The 18,116-nt window shown below is 42.8% G+C and overlaps 1 protein-coding gene across 1 annotated transcript in view; it reads left to right on the top strand.

Moving 5' to 3' along the window:
• Positions 1-16,410, top strand: part of LOC311245403 (genetic suppressor element 1-like) — a 76,165-nt gene extending 59,755 nt beyond the window's left edge. Inside the window, 5 exon segments of the mRNA XM_084335246.1 lie at positions 1,148-1,261; positions 1,750-2,121; positions 11,719-12,012; positions 13,967-14,070; positions 14,262-16,410. Of these exon segments, the coding sequence (XP_084191372.1) occupies positions 1,148-1,261; positions 1,750-2,121; positions 11,719-12,012; positions 13,967-14,070; positions 14,262-14,399 (1,022 nt within the window). The 3' untranslated portion in view covers positions 14,400-16,410.
• Positions 16,411-18,116: the final 1,706 nt, after the last annotated feature.

Below are 18,116 nucleotides of genomic sequence, written 5' to 3'. Positions count from 1 at the left end.
CCATGTAATCTGCGCGAGCCGGATACGGAGCCGTTGTTGCTCAACGCCCATGCGCAGTAGAGACCTGCACGGTTATTTCCAGTGTTTACAGCAGAGCTGTCCCAAGGAGCTGCGGCTACCATGTGTTGTCACGTTATTGGTATAAGGAGCCCAGTCCAAGCTACAACAGTCTGCATTCCCTTAACAATTGTTTGTATTGAGCCGTATTGTATTGTACCCATTCTGCAATCTGTTAAATAAAGTTTACATCCATTCTGCTAGCATTAATGTTACCAAGCTGCTAGCCACAATGCTATACTGTTATACTGGAATATCCCAATCACGTTAGCACGTAAGCTAACAAACTTCGCTGCTAGCCACAATGCTATACTGTTATACTGGCATATTCCAATCACGTTAGCACGTAAGCTAACAAAATCAGCGACGATCTTTTTGTGAGACTAAACTCCGCTCTTGGTGGTCAATTGTGTTGATGTTAGTTTTGTTTCATCAACAAATGAGGCAGAACACACAGTGAATGTATCCGTTTGTTTATTGCACTTTTATTGCACTTTCTTTGCTGAAAAAGAAATGCTACGTTGGCTAAATGGCTCACGCGAGGCATTTAAAGATGGTAGATTGTTGATTTTTTGCAGGAAGTGTATTGGCACATTAAACTTTTCTGATTGGTTGAAAATTGCCTTCATGTTTGAACTACATCGCCACCTACTGCCACCTACTGCTTTGGCATTGTACTACATGTATATACATCACTGTGCTCAGGAGGCAAAAACAATGTCTAACTTGCCTGCCATTACGTTGCGTTCTGAAAAGCAAAACTGACCCGGACAACGAAACGAAAACTGGCCATTAGTGTAACCGCAGCCTAAGCAGCCGTGTTGCTCTTGGGCTGAAACTCCTTCTCATAGCGATGGTGAATTTGGACTGGATGGATCTCTCACACACACACGCACGCATACACACACACACACACACACACACACACACACACACACACACACACACACACACATAGGGCGTTCTTGTCTCCTTCCTCACTCCTTTCTCTTTCTTCTTTTCTTCTTCTTCTTCTTCTTCTTCTTCTTCTTCTTCTTCTTCTTCTTCTTCTTCTTCTTCTTCTTCTTCTTCTTCTTCTTCTTCTCTGTAGACAAAGAGAGGACTGAGGAGCTGCTGAGAGCCATACAGAGGAAGACTGTGACTTTAGACTCCATCAGATACACCACATTACCTCCATGTAGCAGCCCCCCTCCCTCCTCTACTGGTGAGACACACACACACGTTCACCTGCACACACACACACACACACACACACACACACACACACACACACACACACACACACACACACACACACAAACACACACACACACACACACATTGTCCCAAACACACATACGACACAAGCACACAACACGCACACTGTCCCAGACACAACACACACACTGTCACAAACACACAACACACACACTGTAAAAAAAACACACAACACACACACTGTCCCAGACACACACACACACACACACACACACACACACACACACACACACACACACACACACACACACGCACACACACACACACACACACACACACACACACACACACACACGCACACACACACACGCACACACACACACACACACACACACACACACACACACACACACACACACACACACACACACACACACACACACACACAGCAATACACAAAGCGTCCTCTAATGCTTTATCCTTACTTCCGCCCAGGTGACACCTCCTCAGCCCCCCCACCAAGTAAACCAAATGGACAACACTACCCAGACTCCCCCAGCCCCTCCCCCCCCTACCACCTCCACCATACAGACCCATCGAAGCCCCCCGTCGACAGCCTGGCGCCCCACCTCCCCCCGCCCCCGCTGGCCCCTCACCCTGAAAGGACTGGATTCGTGGAGGGTCAATCAACCAAGAAGCTTCAGGGCCACCATAACGGCGTGGCGCCCCCCGCCCAGAGAAAGGAGCTTGGTCCTGGCCAGAACGGACGCAGTCGGCCCTGGGAGAGGTTCACCCCGGAGGCCTTTGCTCAGCACTTCCACCAGGCCGTGCTGCAGTCCACCCACAACACCCTGCAGAAGAACAAAGGTGAGCCTCACCCTCACACCCTCAGAATCATCTGGTCAAACCCTTATTTCAACTGGTGAGACACTGAGGTCACCCTCATTTACAGCCACGATGAGCTCACAAAACAAACAAGATATAGTTTATCAGCAATTTCATACATCTCTGAAATGATCTGAAATGAAGAAGGAAAGAACAACAACTAATCTTTGTCTTTTACTAGTATGCAATCCCCTATTTAGGAATATTCCTTGCCTATATTACTATCTACTATGCTAATATGTCTATACTACTACTAGGGATGCACCGATCCGATCTTGATATCGGATATCGGCCCCGATATGACTAAAATAGGTGGATCGGGTATCGGGGAAAAAATATATATCGGATTTAAAAAAATATATTATAATAATCTAATATAATAATAAATACAATAATAAATAACAATTCAGTACATTTATATCTATGTGTTAATTGGTTACATTTTGTTTCACTAAGTTAGGAAAGTAATGTTTTAAGTCAAGCCTGATGTTGCCTTGCACAAAAGAATGATCAAATCAAAATGTATTTGTAAGGCCCGACAACACACGTTAACACTTTCAGCGCCAAGGATCACTGTTTACCTTACTGTTGAAATGCCATCGCCTTTTAACATGGGGATACGTGGCTGTGTTTGCCCGTGTCCATTTACCGCATTTTTATGCCCGCAAGCGTCTTTTTTCAATTGATCCCAATGGGGAGGGAGCGTATGCGGCCGCATGCTGCCGCCTATAGGAAATGCGCTGCAGTCGGCTTCTTTTTTCAGCGCTTTTCAGCTTTTTTGTGCGGCAGCACCCAGCGTTTAAAGTTGAAACTTTCTGAACTTTTCAGAGCGATGCGCTGGGCATCTTTTCAGACAATCAATCACAGCCGTGGCGCTCGTGACACATTCGTAACCTGACACCGGAGTTGCCTGCCTGCCTACCCACAAGAGACAGGAGCAGTATGAGGGCAAGCGTCTGCTGGTTGGTGGTCATTGCGATTCGCGACAAAGCACAAATACACTAATAACTACACGAATACACTAATAAAAAGCTAATAAAAAGCAAAGGGCGAACTGTGGTGTCAGGCAATAACTATATATATAATTAATATACAATAAAGTGTATTAAAATATGCTATATGTGCAAAACCGTGGCAGTAAAATACGATAAAAAGATGGCTGTCGCTAGATTTCTTTCTCTCTGTCATCTCGCTACAAGATGCGCTTCATCCCAGCACTACCGGCGCACTGCCAGCGTTTTTCAGCTGGAAATGTGCGCTAGGTGGACGCATGCCCTAAAGCTATATTATATATTATAGCTATGGATCTAATAATATAGTCGATTGTCATTGAGTTTCTTCCGGTCAAGATGCAAAAAACGGATAATTTTTTCATTCATACATTCCCGTTTTATACCGTGGTGAATATGAGTATAGTTTTAGAGTAATTCTGTGTAATCCCAGGAAACGCAGCTAAACAGCGTTTTAGTGCATTTCACTAGGAATCGTGCCATTCCTCGCTTGGATCAACAATCAATCTGAAATCAACGCTAGATTATCGGTATTATGTTTCATCATGCATGCATGAAAGGGTGGGGGGGGGGGGGGGGGTTCTATGCTTCGATCGTCACCAACGGAATATGTTACACAGTACATTACAGACACACGCTCCGATCACGGGGAAGGAATTATCGGATCAACGCAATATTGATACCATATAGTCCTTACCTTGACCAGGATCTGTCCCGAAAAGAATATTCCAATTATCTGATCGCCATTCCAAATACTGATGTCGATTGTGTTGCCAACGTAATCCAGCACTGAACATGATCCGGGTGGGCCTGACCCTCGTCGATGCATGCGTTATAAGTGCTTCGCCTGCCCGGCTAGTTAGACTCCGCCCGCAGCCCGCAGGCCGGCCCACACACCAAGCCACATCGTTTCAAATGGAGTGCAATAGCGGCCGCAAGGCGGCAGGCGGCGGTACTGGACTTTTTCTGATCTCAGACCCATCCCCAGTGATAACACACAGCTGCCTGCATGTTTATGAATGGAAATATCGAATAAAAGAAATAACGGGGGTCCTGGCGCTCAACGTTCGGCGAGTTAACCCGACTTTAGTCGGGTCCGGCACCCAATGTGTTAATGTCCCCATGGGCCGGACAAGTCTTTTTTAAACAAGTCAAGAAGAAACATCATAATAAATCAAGAACAAACAAACAATGATCCCAGTCTCTTCCACACAGTGAGGCATACAGTTTATTCATTGAACAATGGGTATCGGCCAAAGCCCAGGTATCGGTATCGGTATCGGGACTGAAAAAGTCAGATCGGTGCATCCCTAACTACTACCTACTATGCTAATATCTATACTACTAGCTACTATCAGTGTTGGGAAAGTTCACTTTCTACATGAACTAGTTCAGTTCACAGTTCACAATTTTTTTAATGAACTAGTTCAGTTCATAGTTCATAATTCAAAGTTTTGAACTAAAGTTCATGGTTTCAAAAATGAACTAATTTATAGTTTATAGTTCTTTTTTCAATACGTTGCTGCGAGCTATTATTTGTCAAATGTATTGCCACAACCCATAATAGAACCACAGAATACTGGCATTTCCATAACGCTTTGCTGCCGCCCATTCAGTCCACACTAGTAGCAGCTGCAGCTTTTGTCTCTACAGTATATTTTCAAAAACATGAGGAAAAACGTGCTGCTTGAATGGTCTTTATTAAGTATAATAATCTAAATATACTTAAAGTACCAAAAGTGAAAGTAGTCATTGTGCAAACATATAAACATGTGCCGACGATCCCGACATAACTCTGTACTAACACAACACGAGGTAGGAACCAGGCTGAGGTATGAAACTAAGGTTGTACCTCAAAGTTCAATATTCAAAGTGCAAAACATTTACTGACTTTAACTAAAACTCTTTTAAATGCTCATACACCGACGTCGTAGAGTCTGACTCTGAGCGAGTGCAAAGCCAAGTGCGAGTGCAGCTGCTATTCTACCAGACTCCCTGAAGCCCCGCCCAGAGCGGTTGCCAAAATGGGTGGTTTTCTGCATTATTTTAAAGCCTGTTTACGGTGTGTTTTAACTGGGTTTTCGGCTGAAAGGCATATGAAATCTGGCACACTTTTGAACGCCGTTATAATATAGTGCTGAGAATGAACGCACTTTTGAACGCCGTTATACAGCGATGAGAATGAACGCGTTCTCAATTACGTTCATCTAGCGGAAAAAACACCCGTTCAGTTCACGTTCGCCCAAAACGTTCAGGACAGATTCGACCAGCATTGATTCTGCTCACAATGCCAAAGCGAAAATGTACATTACAGATTAACTGCAGAGAAAATTCCCAATTTACCGTCCCGGTCGAGACTAATTGGAAGCGGAGTGCAATGCGTGCAAAGCTTGACCATATGTTTCTGTGTCTAATAAAGGTGCACTGCTGGCGATCTCAAAGCTCACATGGACACAGAAAAACATTACAAACAAAGCAGTGCGAGGCGAGAGTTTGATGGCAAAGTTGACCGAATTGATTGAAGTATGCAGCTATACAGAGAGAGAAAGAAAATAATTTAAAACTATTTTGATGCCTCAAAATGATGTTTTGGTTTGATAAGATGCTTATGATACAATCATTCTAAGGATTATGTGTGTAATAAATTAGTTTTGTACACTAATTGCAAGTTATGCAAATGTAAACAAATCCGAAACTGCATAGTGCACCTTTAAATTAGTATCTTTGTGAGGTTACTGTTTTATAATTTACATTACATTGAAAAGATACAAAGATATATTTTTTAAATCTGGATTTTCTAATACAGAAGAGGTATTATTTAGAACATTACTTCATATTTTTCTTGTTATTTATTTTGTCCAGTAAGACTTGGAAATATATATTATTTTGTCATAGGTTGATTTAGTTTCTTGAGATTTGAGATTTGTCAGATAGATTACTTTAGGCATAATACAGCATGTTGAGTAACTTTGGTTATAGAGAGATGTTATTTTGTTATATAAAATAATATAAACAATAATTGTATACCCATACAGAGGAGGCATACTTTAAATATATTAAAATGATAAGGCATCTTTGAGTAAACTTCGAGTATCTTGAGGCTGAAGGCAGAGTGTCCTCTTTAAAAAAAAATAACAATATGGTCACCCTTGAAGTCGCATGATAATTCACTTAATAAAATAATGACGACTCACACCACCGCCGCCAACCCAGCCAAAGTAAGGACTTTTCTCTGTATCATCAATCAATGGTCAAATAAATATTTGATTAAGGAATATAATATGCCTTTTTGTATTATTTCTGTGTGTATCAGCAAAATGTATAGATTTTTATGTTAGACATTGAGGGAAATTAAGACTGTCAGATGTTTTACAAACCGCCGTTTATCAACTAACCGGTTAATCGGCAGGTGACGTATGTTGCTCAGTAGTTGCTGATGTCTGCTCAGGAGGTTTGAGTGTTTGCTCAGACAGACATTTTTTTTTAGGGAACATTGGTCTATACTACTACCTACTATGCTAATATGTCTATAAATACTACTAGTACCTACTATGCTAATATGTCTATACTACTATGCACTCAAGTATATGGACTTCTGGACTTGAACTATGCTGCACTGTATCCATGTCCCCTACCACTACCACTGCACTTTACTGTCTTATTGTTGTCTCACTGTTCTGTCCTGTTTTGCACTTATTTATTTATCATTATTATTATTTTGTTGTTCCTATTTGTGAATAATCATGCACTGAAATGTCAAATCACGTTCCATTTGTACCTGTACAATATGGTGAATAAAGTAATCTGAATCAGAAGTCTGTAGCAGTTCAACACTGTTTGACAAACAATGTCACTGACCCTTAGCTGCCAGAGTTGTACCCTTCCTGCTGACTTGTACAGAACTTGTAAGTCGCTTTGGATAAAAGCGTCAGCTAAATGACTTCATGTAAATGTAAAATACATATAGGCACAATAAATACAAATAAACAATGAATGTCGACAAACACAGTGGCTGAGAAGGAATAACCTTTAGCTTCAGAGTCCATTGGAGGGCATTCCAGGTCCATACAGTACATCATAGATAAGGTTTAGAGGTATTGTTCTGAGGGAATATTCTGCCACCTTGTGGTGGCTCCATGTAATACCTCTGCAAATATAGGAGGTGGCCTTTGGTGACTATACCAGTAGCCAGCTGTGACACCAAAAGCACATTCATCGGGTCACTTGGAGGACCAGCCTTCTCTTAGCATAAGCTGTGGACCGTTCTCCACTATTCATTTATATCTGGACCTGAATTACATCGCTGCATACTAGACCTTTTCTGAACTGACAACATCAACATAAAACATCGGCCCAAGTTTATTTCCTGTTGCAGTGTTCGCTAATACAGTAGCTGACAGGAAGTATGCTGGAACCCAAGCTGTTCCCCTAGCAACAGAATCCTTCTGTTTATACTAAATAAAAAGTGTCCAGAGGAAATGTATAAGGAGAAAGAATCTGACGCAGTTGGGGGTTAGAGTCAGATCACCAGCTGGTCCTCCAGCTTTGCATTCCAACCTATGTCATCTGGTGACCCTCTATACTGTGAAGTGACGTGTTGGGAAAACAGGGTATCTCTGTGGTAATAAAAACACCACTCTGGGGGCGGTTAGGTGGTCGAGCGGAGATTGCGTTCGTCACCAGCCCCGGAGCTGTGAGCTTGGTTCGCCTGTTCGAATCCAGCTCACATCTCCGGGGTTGTCACCAGCTTGGCTGGCCGTCTGCACTGATACAATTGGCTGTATCAGAGGGTGGGAGAAGCTGGCGGGGTGGGTCCGGGTCGTTGTAAACAGCGACTCCTACAGTTCGGTCGGGGCGCCTGCTAAGCGCGGATTGGACGTGAGGGGGATAGTGTGGTCCTCCCACACGCTACGCCCTCTCAATGAGAATCCGCGCTGCTAGGTGAAAAGAAGCGGTGATTGGCTGGACGTGTGTCGGAGGAAGCACGTGGTAGCCTCCACTCTCCCAAATGATCTGACTGTGGGGGGTAAAAGCGCAGCGACCAGGAAGGGACTGGGAATTGGCATACGACTAACATTGGGATGGGAGAAAATCGGAGGAAAATGGAGGGGGAAAAAGACCAATAAAAAATAAAAACACCACTCTGGAAAGCACAGAAACTATTTTATGCTCCGTTGTCCATCACTAAGAGAGAACAGCTGGAGACACAGGTCCCTCGGAACCCCTTCTCTTTATCTCTCAACATCTCTTCATTTCAGGGTATCTGCGGGGTATTAAAAGTCTTAAAAAGTCTTAAATTCATAATTCTCATTTTAAGGGCTTAAAATGTATTAAAAAGTCTTACTTGAACTTCATAAAAGTCAGACAAAGCTTACCAAAAGCTCAAACAGTGAACTCCAAGCCCACGTGGTTGAACAAAAAATTCAAAGAAACAGACTAAAAAATGATGTAAACACCATGATCAAAACCGCAAAAAAAAATTCATCAATGACAAAAACAAACCCCGCAAACTTTGGAAATTACTCAACAACCAACTAGGCTGCAGCAAAAAACTAAAAACCAGATTTACAAACATAAACATAAAGACAGAAAACACTCTCATCACAGATAAGCTGGATGTGGCCAAATACCTAAACATCCATTCTTTACAAACATAGCCACAACACTGGTTAATAAACTACCCTCCCACTCAGGGCATTTTGGGGTAGAACACATATAGTAGCCTACTACAAAAACCTAGGGGTCCGCAAAGACGACTTCAAACTTGAAATGGTAACAACAGATGAGGTACTCAAAAAACTGAGCGCCCTCCAAACTAACAAGGCCACTGGCCATGACAACATCCCCTCCAAATTCCTCAGAGACTCAGCAGCCGCCATCACCCCTGTCATCACACACATAATAAACCTCTCCATAAGACAGGGACACGTCCCCAAGGACTTCAAAATTGCGAGAGTGACCCCCCTGCACAAAAAGGGCAGCAAATTAGACCCAGGCAACTACCGCCCTGTTTATATTCTTACCTCCATCTCGAAAGTCATGGGAAAAATAGTCTACGAACAGGTAGAAAAGTACCTTGCGGAAAAAAATCTAATCTACGAATTCCAATCTGGCTTCAGAACATCCCACTCCACTGACACATGCCTTCTCTATTTGAACGACCACATCAAACAAGAGGTGGACGCGGGCAAATACTGCGGCATGGTCATGCTGGACCTACAAAAGGCCTTCGACACTGTCAATCACTCCATTCTGATTGACAAGCTAAAAGCAATTGGTTTTGATAGTCTATCAGTGAGCTGGATGCAATCCTACCTGGAGGGGAGAGAACAGATGGTGGAGGTAAACGGTACTCTATCCCCCCCCTCACAGTGAGCTGTGGTGTTCCACAAGGAAGCATACTAGGACCGCTACTGTTCCTAATTTATGCAAATGTCATGTCGTCAGCTTGTGACTGCAACTTGTTCTTGTTCGTGGACGACTCAGCCCTGCTGGTCTCTGACAAGAACAAGTTACAGGTTGAAAAAAGCCTCAGCTCAGAACTCGGCAGAATCTGCACCTGGCTCGCTGATAACAAACTATCATTACACCTGAGTAAAACAGAGTCCATTCTCTTCGGATCAAATAACAAACTCAGCAAGACCGACGGCTTCTCAGTTACAGTGGGTGACAATATTGTCGCAAGGAAAGATGAAATTAGGGCGGCTGAGTGGCGCAGTGGGCAAGGCGCTCGCCACTAACGCAGGAGATGCTGGTATCAAGCCCAGCTCTCGCCGTTGCTACCGGCTTGGCCGGTCGTTCATACTAACACAATTGGCAGTGTTAGGGGTGGGAAAGCCGGTGGGTGGGGATTGGACGTTGTGGACAGCGACTCCTACAGGTCGGTTGGTGCGCCTGTACAGCAGAATCAGGAAGTATCGGGGGCTGCGTGAGCCTCCCACGCGTTACTCCTCGCCACTGAGAGATCGCGCTGTTCAGGTGAAAAGATGCGACTGCTGCCTCCTCGTGTACCGGAGGGGACACGTGATGCAATGCTTGGTCCTCACTGCAGCCGACCAGTGGGAGGCATAGTCTAGCAACGTTCGAGACAGGGGAGGGGAGAATTGAAGGGAGAATTGGCGAGGCAAAATTGGGGATGGGAGAAAAATAGAAAATAAGGAGAAAAAGTGGATACAAAAAAAAGGAAAGATGAAATTACATACCTGGGTTCCATCCTAGAGGCAAATCTTTCCTGTGACAAAATGGCATCCAATGTAATCAAAAAAGTCAACCAACGAACTCAATTATTGTACCGGATCTCCTCTCTGGTAAACAAGAATACCCTGAAGACTCTGGCAGGAGCACTCATTCAAGGGTACTACGACTATGCTTGCACCTCATGGTACCAAAGCACCTCAAAGGCGCTAAAAACAAGATTACAAACATCGCAAAACAAACTGGTCAGACTACTACTTGACCTTACTCCTAAAACCCACCTCACCCCTGCCCACTTTGACTACCTAGGATGGCTTAGAGTAGACGACAGAGTACAGCAACTTGCAATGGGCCTGGTCTACAAGATACACTACACCACTCAGGTACCCATGTACATGTCAAAATACTTCCCAAAGGTCAGTGAATACCACGCCCACAACACCAGAGGGAGTTCCACAAATCATGTGCAACCCAGATTCGGCACAAACAAGGGACTAAACACGCATCGCAATTATGCCACAACAATGTGGAACGCCCTACCCACAGCCCTAAAAAAAATTGAATCCCTACCCACATTCAAAACCGCTCTTAAAGAGCACCTACGGGAGGCTGCCATTCGAAACTGGCCACGTAAATGTCCAACCCCCCCCCCCCCCCCCCCTCCTAATAGACAGTCTCCTCCCCACCGTATGTATATATTTTCACCCACCCACCCACCCCCTCCTAATGTACAGTCTCCTCCCCATCATATGTATATATTTTCTGTTAGGATCTCTGGGTAACAGTACTGTATATTTGCATATCGTATATGTCACAAATGTAACAGTACTATATACCTGTATGTCATGTATGTCCCTATGTCATAAATGTCATGATGTCATGTATGTTGTGTATGTCATAAATGTCACTATGAATTGAAAATGGGGGACCCTGATGTAAACAAGACAAACGTCTTTCTCTGGTCTGCATCCCCTTAACAAGTGTGTGTATTGAGCCGTACTGTATTGTACCCAGTTTCCATTCATTCATACATTTAATTTGCACAGGTATTACATTTTGGGCGGGGGGGGGGGGGGGGGGGCTATCAGGAGATGAAATAATAGGAAGTATATGACATTTTTGTATTCAAGTTGGGCTTGGTCTTGGTGCGTCTGGTGAGAGCTGGTATTAGAATTTAAATGGGTAAGCAAGTGCAGCCGCCAGTTCAGTGTCGCAATGTGTATTTTCTTTTTTTTTGTGCTAGTATGGTCGTAACATTGGTATAAAATGTTGCTCTAAGTGGTATTAAAAAGGTCTTAAAAAGGTCTTAAATGTAACTTGTTGATACCCTGGAAAAGCGACAACATAATGTTGACGTTCTGCCTGCTCCTCCTAGGCATCTCCAACTGTGCCGGTGAGAGCACCCTGAAGACAGAGCCCCCGTCGCCTCACAGCATCACTCCGCTGAAGAGACCACACCCCCACCACGCCCCCGCCCAGCACCCGCACGCCAACGGACGTCACTTCCACCCCCCGCTCCCCCACCGTGACGTCCCAGCGCCGCGGGACCAGCTGTCCGAGGAAGAGGAGGATGAGTCCGGGCAGGAGGAGGAGGAGGAGATGGAGGAGGCCCCCAGGAGGTGGCAGGGGATTGAATCGATCTTCGAAGCCTACCAGGAGTACATGGATGGTGAGATTCAAGATTCAATATACAAGAGTTTTATTTGTCACATACATACAGTACACGAGACATGCAGTGAAATGTAGGTGGCCATGCCCGCCTCGATTGTGCAAAAATACTAATAATAAAATAGAATAGACATGGTAGAAAAGTCATACGAATAAAATACAGAGATCAGCCTGGGTTATGTTTGCGATGAGATGAGAATGAAAGGCAGGATTTCTTTTGATTAATATTTTCTTACAGTTGTTTACCAAGTTGACACTTTGAAAGGGGCTTCCCCATTATTGAAGGAATGTGGACCCACTTATTTTGGGGTCAGGGGTTAGTTAGGGCTTTTTCTTAACCCTAACCTTTACCCTAAAAGCAACCGACTGCTTTAGCAAGGACACAGTCTGGCTGCAAACTGTAGAACTTTGCTGTACTGTAGAGCTGTTCTCTAGCAACACAATCTCATCAGAAAACGTAAAATAAAGTACTAATCAACCACAGGAAAGAATTTACATAATGTATGTAATGTTATAGCCATAATATGATATACAATTAACCATAATATTAACATCATATATTTATGTTTTGTATCTGCAAAAGTCCAAAAGAAATAGGTGACCAGGAGTCGAACCAACAATAATAAAATATGAAGTTAGGGTTAAGGTTATGTTTATGGTTAGTTTAAGGTAACAGTGTGGTTAAGATTAGGGTTAGGGTTAGTTTAAGGTAACAGTGTGGTTAAGGTTAGGCTTAGGGTTAAGGTTATGGTTAGTTTAACACATTCAGGGCCATTCGATTTCCCCATCCTGTTCTAGCACGGCCAGGTTTTCATTATATAGTTTCACTGTGCGTCACCTTGTTTGTAGAGCTAAATCTATATTTTATATTATAGCTATGGATACAATACCATGGTCATTTGACAGTAACTATCTTCCGTTCAAGATGCAAAAAAGAATAAATTGTTTCATGAATACGTTCACGCATTATCCTGTGGTGAATATAAGTATAATTTCGGAATGATCCGGCCTAATTCCTGGGAGGCTGGCTATAGGGCGCAACGTGAATTCTACTAAAACCATTGGCGTTTCGTCCCTAGACACGCTACTATTTTCAAATCAAATGCATATGATAGGTATTATGTTTCATCATGAATGCATGAAAGGGGGGGGGGTCGTTTCTGATTAATTGATTGCCAATAACGGCATTTGTTATTACCACAACACACGCCGATCAGAGGGATGGGTATGAAAACCATGCACGATCAAGCTGAAATTGCCATCAGATTGTCCTTACCTGTGGTCGGTGGTATTCCAAAAAGAATATTCCAATTATTTGATTGAGTGAAGCCCTAGGTTTCCCATTACTAGAATAGTGTGCCCGGAGCGGTTTAAACGTAGCACCCGGTCTGGAATAGGGTTCACTGCACTCTCGATACTGCCTACTAGCAGGATCTGGCCGGTACTGCACCTTCGGAGTCCCAGTATGCCTTTTAACGGCAACATACAGGTCCCTGACATTGAATAGGATACTAAAATCGAAAAAAAGGGAAAATGATCCAAAAACGTGGCCGTTAACCGTTGGCGCCCAATAATGTATATATACGTGGTTGGCCGCGAAAGTGTTAAAGTAACAGTGTGGTTAAGGTTATGGTTTGGGTGAGGCTAACAGAAAAGTGTGTCTTGGTAGTTTTGAGGTAAAGGCACTTTACCTCTCGTGCAAGTGCCCCAGGTTCGCTCCCCAGCAGGACATACGTACACATTGTAAATTTTTCCGATACAATATGTAAATATATGACTTATGGCTATAGCATAACGTACAATATGTACCTTATTTCCTGTGGTCGATTAGTACTTAATATACATATTTGAAGCGAGATCGGGCTGTCACTAGAGAACCTTACCTTGCCTGGACATCCCCTCCCTAACCTTTAACCCCCCCCCCCCCTATATATCTCTCTCTCTACTCCTCTCAGAATGGAGTATCGAGAGACAAGTTCTTCACAGTCAGTGCAAGAGGCTGGAAACGCAGAACTACACTCTGACAAGGACCGCAGAGCAGCTCTCTCTCAGTATGGGGGTAAGTACCTGAGGCTTGCCGTCAGCAGACACCGTACGCCTGCCGCCTCCTCTCTGTGTATTTGATCAGCTATCTTCCTGGATCAGAGTTTCCATTTTTCTGTTTGTTTACCCTTCTAAGTGTAGCGTTGCTTCTGGGGGATTCTAGTAAACTGTAATTTTTTTTATTAAAATCTATCTTTAATCCGTCAGGAGTTGGTGGGCCAGCGGCAGAAGGTGAGAGAGGAGAGAGAGAGACTACAGGCCCAGCTGGAGCACTTCAGGAGGTGTCTGACACTTCCCAACATGCACTGGGGCAGGGGGCAGGTCAACGGGCACACCCCCAGGTGACCCTCCACACTCGGTATCCACGTCGACCCTGAACTCCCCCCCCCCCCCCCGATGGATATACCTCCGACACACAGACCCGGTCACCGGAGTGACAGAAGTCAACCGTTCTCTCTACTTGAAGCACTTGAAGCAGCCAATCCTCGTCTAGGGACCTTTTTGTTGGCCAATCAGTGCTGCTATCTGACTGGTCCAAGACCCACCGTTAGTGAGCCCTAGCCATGTTTGCCATGGTACCCATACTCCTTGGCGACCAAATAAGACTCTTATTGTTCCGATTCTCTAGCCTGCACCTCACCCCTCATGGATTGTAAGCAGAACACACTGTGTAGGTGATATATGACATTATCTTTGTTAGAATAATACTAACAACAACCACTAGTCTCCAACGGCTTATGTGTCATCCGCCATTTAGCTGACACGGTATCCATTTCGCATTGACTGTATCTATTCTGTCTTTATTATTAATTGTATATCAGTTTCAAGTGACTCGGCGCGAGTCTGCGGTCTGTCCAGGAACATTCGCCCCGTGCTGCTGGTCACTTGATGCGATGCAGAGAATGAAGCTGAGAAATAATCATAGCTCACCTCAGGCCTTGAGAGGATGCACTTAAGACAGAAGTCGGGGAGCTGCCCCGACCTTCTGAGCAGCAGCTGTAGGAAAGTACCTATAGAGTGCTGCGTCTGCCAAATTTAACCGTTACATCCCGCGGCTCCGCACCACAGTAGCGGGTCTATCTGTAATGAGAAAACAGCTCAAATATATTCAAATGAAACGGAGAAATTATATCAATTAGAACCTTTTTTCTTTTTAGGTTTAATCATTTTACCATCGGTAATGTCAATTGTGATAGACGAAGCATTTTGTTTTGTGTTTTATTATTTCAGCTACTTACGGTGGGAAGCCATACGCTTTGTTTGAATTGCTGCTGGTCAGAAGAAGAAAAATAAGTCGAGGACGCTAGGACAATTGCGCAATGTTTTATTTTTTGCTCAGAAAACGTTTCAAGAAACGTTGGAGATGGACGACAGGATGGGAGGCCTCAACCCAACGATTACGATCATCTCGTCCGAATAATCGTCCAAGACTGCAAATCCCCAGGCATCATCATCATCATCATCATCATCATCATCAACGTTTGATTGACTAGAAAGGAATATCTGTTTCGTTTTTTTTGGACCTCATTCCATTACTCTACAGTTATTCTTTAGTTATAGAGTTATAGATTAGTAAATAGAGTTTGGTTCTGATCCGGCGTCGTCTTGGGTGAGAGGATCAATGGTGAGAAGATGTTTGCTCAGGCTGAGTGAGAGGATCAACGGTGAGAGGATGGCTGACCGTTCCTTACAATGCATGTTTCCACCTACCTATGTATGATTTCTCACCCCTTATTTTAACAAACTAAGTGTAGTTGTCTTTTCTCTGAGAATTCAGACCCCAAATTCTCAAGTTGTCTCGTGAGAATGACAGCTGTCAAAACTAATATACAGTGGTTTCTTTTCCACTTAATTAACTGAAATCAACTCTCAAAATACTCTATACGAATGCAGACCCATTGTCTATATGTGCAAGTAAAATTACACTATATCAGTTCATCAATAACTTGAAAAAAGGTGTTCGTAAATGGCCCAAGTGTTCTCAGCTGCGATCCCCTGAATGAAGAACGTCACTCATTCTTAAACTGAAAGCGTGTTCTCGTACACCTGAATTTGCATACAGCTTTTTTTAAGAATATTTTTTATGCAACAAAGCAACATTTTGAATGAACAAAATTCTATATCAATACTGAAATACTTTTCTCTGCCTCTGGGTGTGATATTTCCAGGGTTGTACCCATTCCAAGTAGCACAAGCTGATTTTATATCAGTAGATCTGCAGCAGTAATCTTGACCAACCACCCGATCGTCCTGCATCACCTGTTTCCTCTCCTCCAGCCTCATGCTGTGAAATCACATGTTTCTGTTTGTTTCAATCATTTGTCATGTAATATATTATTTGGGTTGTACAGTTATAATGAACTATTTATTAACATATATTGTTGTAAATTCTGATGGACATTTCCATTAAACATTTGTAAAATGCATTTATTGGTTATTGTTGTTATTTCGGACAGGTGAGTTGCTCTCGATGACATCTGATTTGTGAATAAAGTGTTTGTGAAATGAGAAATCAAGGACCTATACAGATATTATTCTGTTAGGCCCCTCTGGCTTCACTTGAAAATATATAAATAGTAATACCTTTTCAGAATTAAAAGATTAAAATGGATAGAATTAAAAGATTGCTTTATGTGAGAAATATAATGCAGAAAATTTACTAATGAATGTACCATACTATGCTCCAAAATAAAACCACAGTAAATGAAAAATATATATTTAAAAGACATTTTTCTTTTAATATTGTAAAAAAATATATCATATAGTCTGAATGGACCGGTATACATACATTTACATTGCGTCATTTAGCTGATGCTTTTATCCAAAGTGACTTACAAGTTCTGTACAACAAGTAAGCAGGAAGGGTACACTCTGGCAACTAAGGGTAAGTAACGTTGTTCGTCACACAATGTCGAACATGAGTGGTACAATCTTGAGTGCAAATTAGCATAGTAGGTAATAATATAGACAAGGTAGATTCTTAGGAGAGTGCATACTAGTGAAAGACTATATATTCATCGTCCAGGTCCCTAGCAATGTTCCAACAATCAAACACAAGAAACAGCGAAACTATCACCCATCTACAGCAATTCCAATGAGTGCTGCAGTACTGAGAGAAGTGAAGGATATGGCTGGTTTTCGTTGTGATTATAAAAAGTTAATTGAGTATGTAAATACATTTATTCATGGCCTATTCTAAAATGTTTAGTTTAAAGTTAGCTATGGCCTGTGTGTTAAAACAGATAAGGCCTGGGGGCTGTCCCTGACTTGGGGGGTTATGGGGCAGGGCTCTACGCTAACCTTTTTCCCAAGGAGCACATGTGCTCCTAAATTAAAAAAATTAGGAGCACACAAAGAAATTTAGGAGCACACAAAAATATTTAGGAGCACAGTGAAAATATTTCAAGTATTTTTTTTCAAAAATAAATGTATATTTGTACTGTGCGTGCGTGTGCAAACGGGAATGGGACACAGACATTTGAACTATTAAGTGATTAATGCCTACTGTGGCAAAGTTGTAGTCAACAACTAGGCCTAATAAAAAAACATTAAACAAAAAGGAGACACTGGCATTACCACCAGGGCCATCAGTAGAGGGGACTGTAAGGTGCCTTTTCGGTATACTACCTTTGCTAAAACTGTTCTCTGTTAAGGTAGTAACTACTGGAATAGCCTACCAGTTGTGATTAGAGAGTGCCCCACATACTCTATGTTCAAGACTCATCTTAAACTGCATCTTAAGGCAAACCAGAACTGTGATCATTTTTAATCTGATTTAGTTTATGTAACTTGTTTCTTGTTTTTATTGTTGTTTTTATCATTTATCATCACAATGCTTTTACCCTAAGCAGGCTATTTATTTATTGAAAGAGTTTTTCTGTCTCCTGGTGTAAATTAGCTCTTGCTACAACCCTGCATGTTTACATTTTGTATTTTGTATTTGATGTTCATTAACATGTGCTGTCCCTATCAACCCGAGAGTCGACTCTGCTACCAACACACTGGGGAGACAACCACCCCCCTATGTTTATTTTAACAAGAGGTGGTTGCTCCCTTAACCCA

The sequence above is a fragment of the Notolepis coatsorum genome (genome assembly GCF_963971535.1).
Source record: "Notolepis coatsorum genome assembly, chromosome: 18".
Taxonomy (NCBI): Eukaryota; Metazoa; Chordata; class Actinopteri; order Aulopiformes; family Paralepididae; genus Notolepis; species Notolepis coatsorum.
This window is presented reverse-complemented; position numbering and strand designations above follow the sequence as displayed.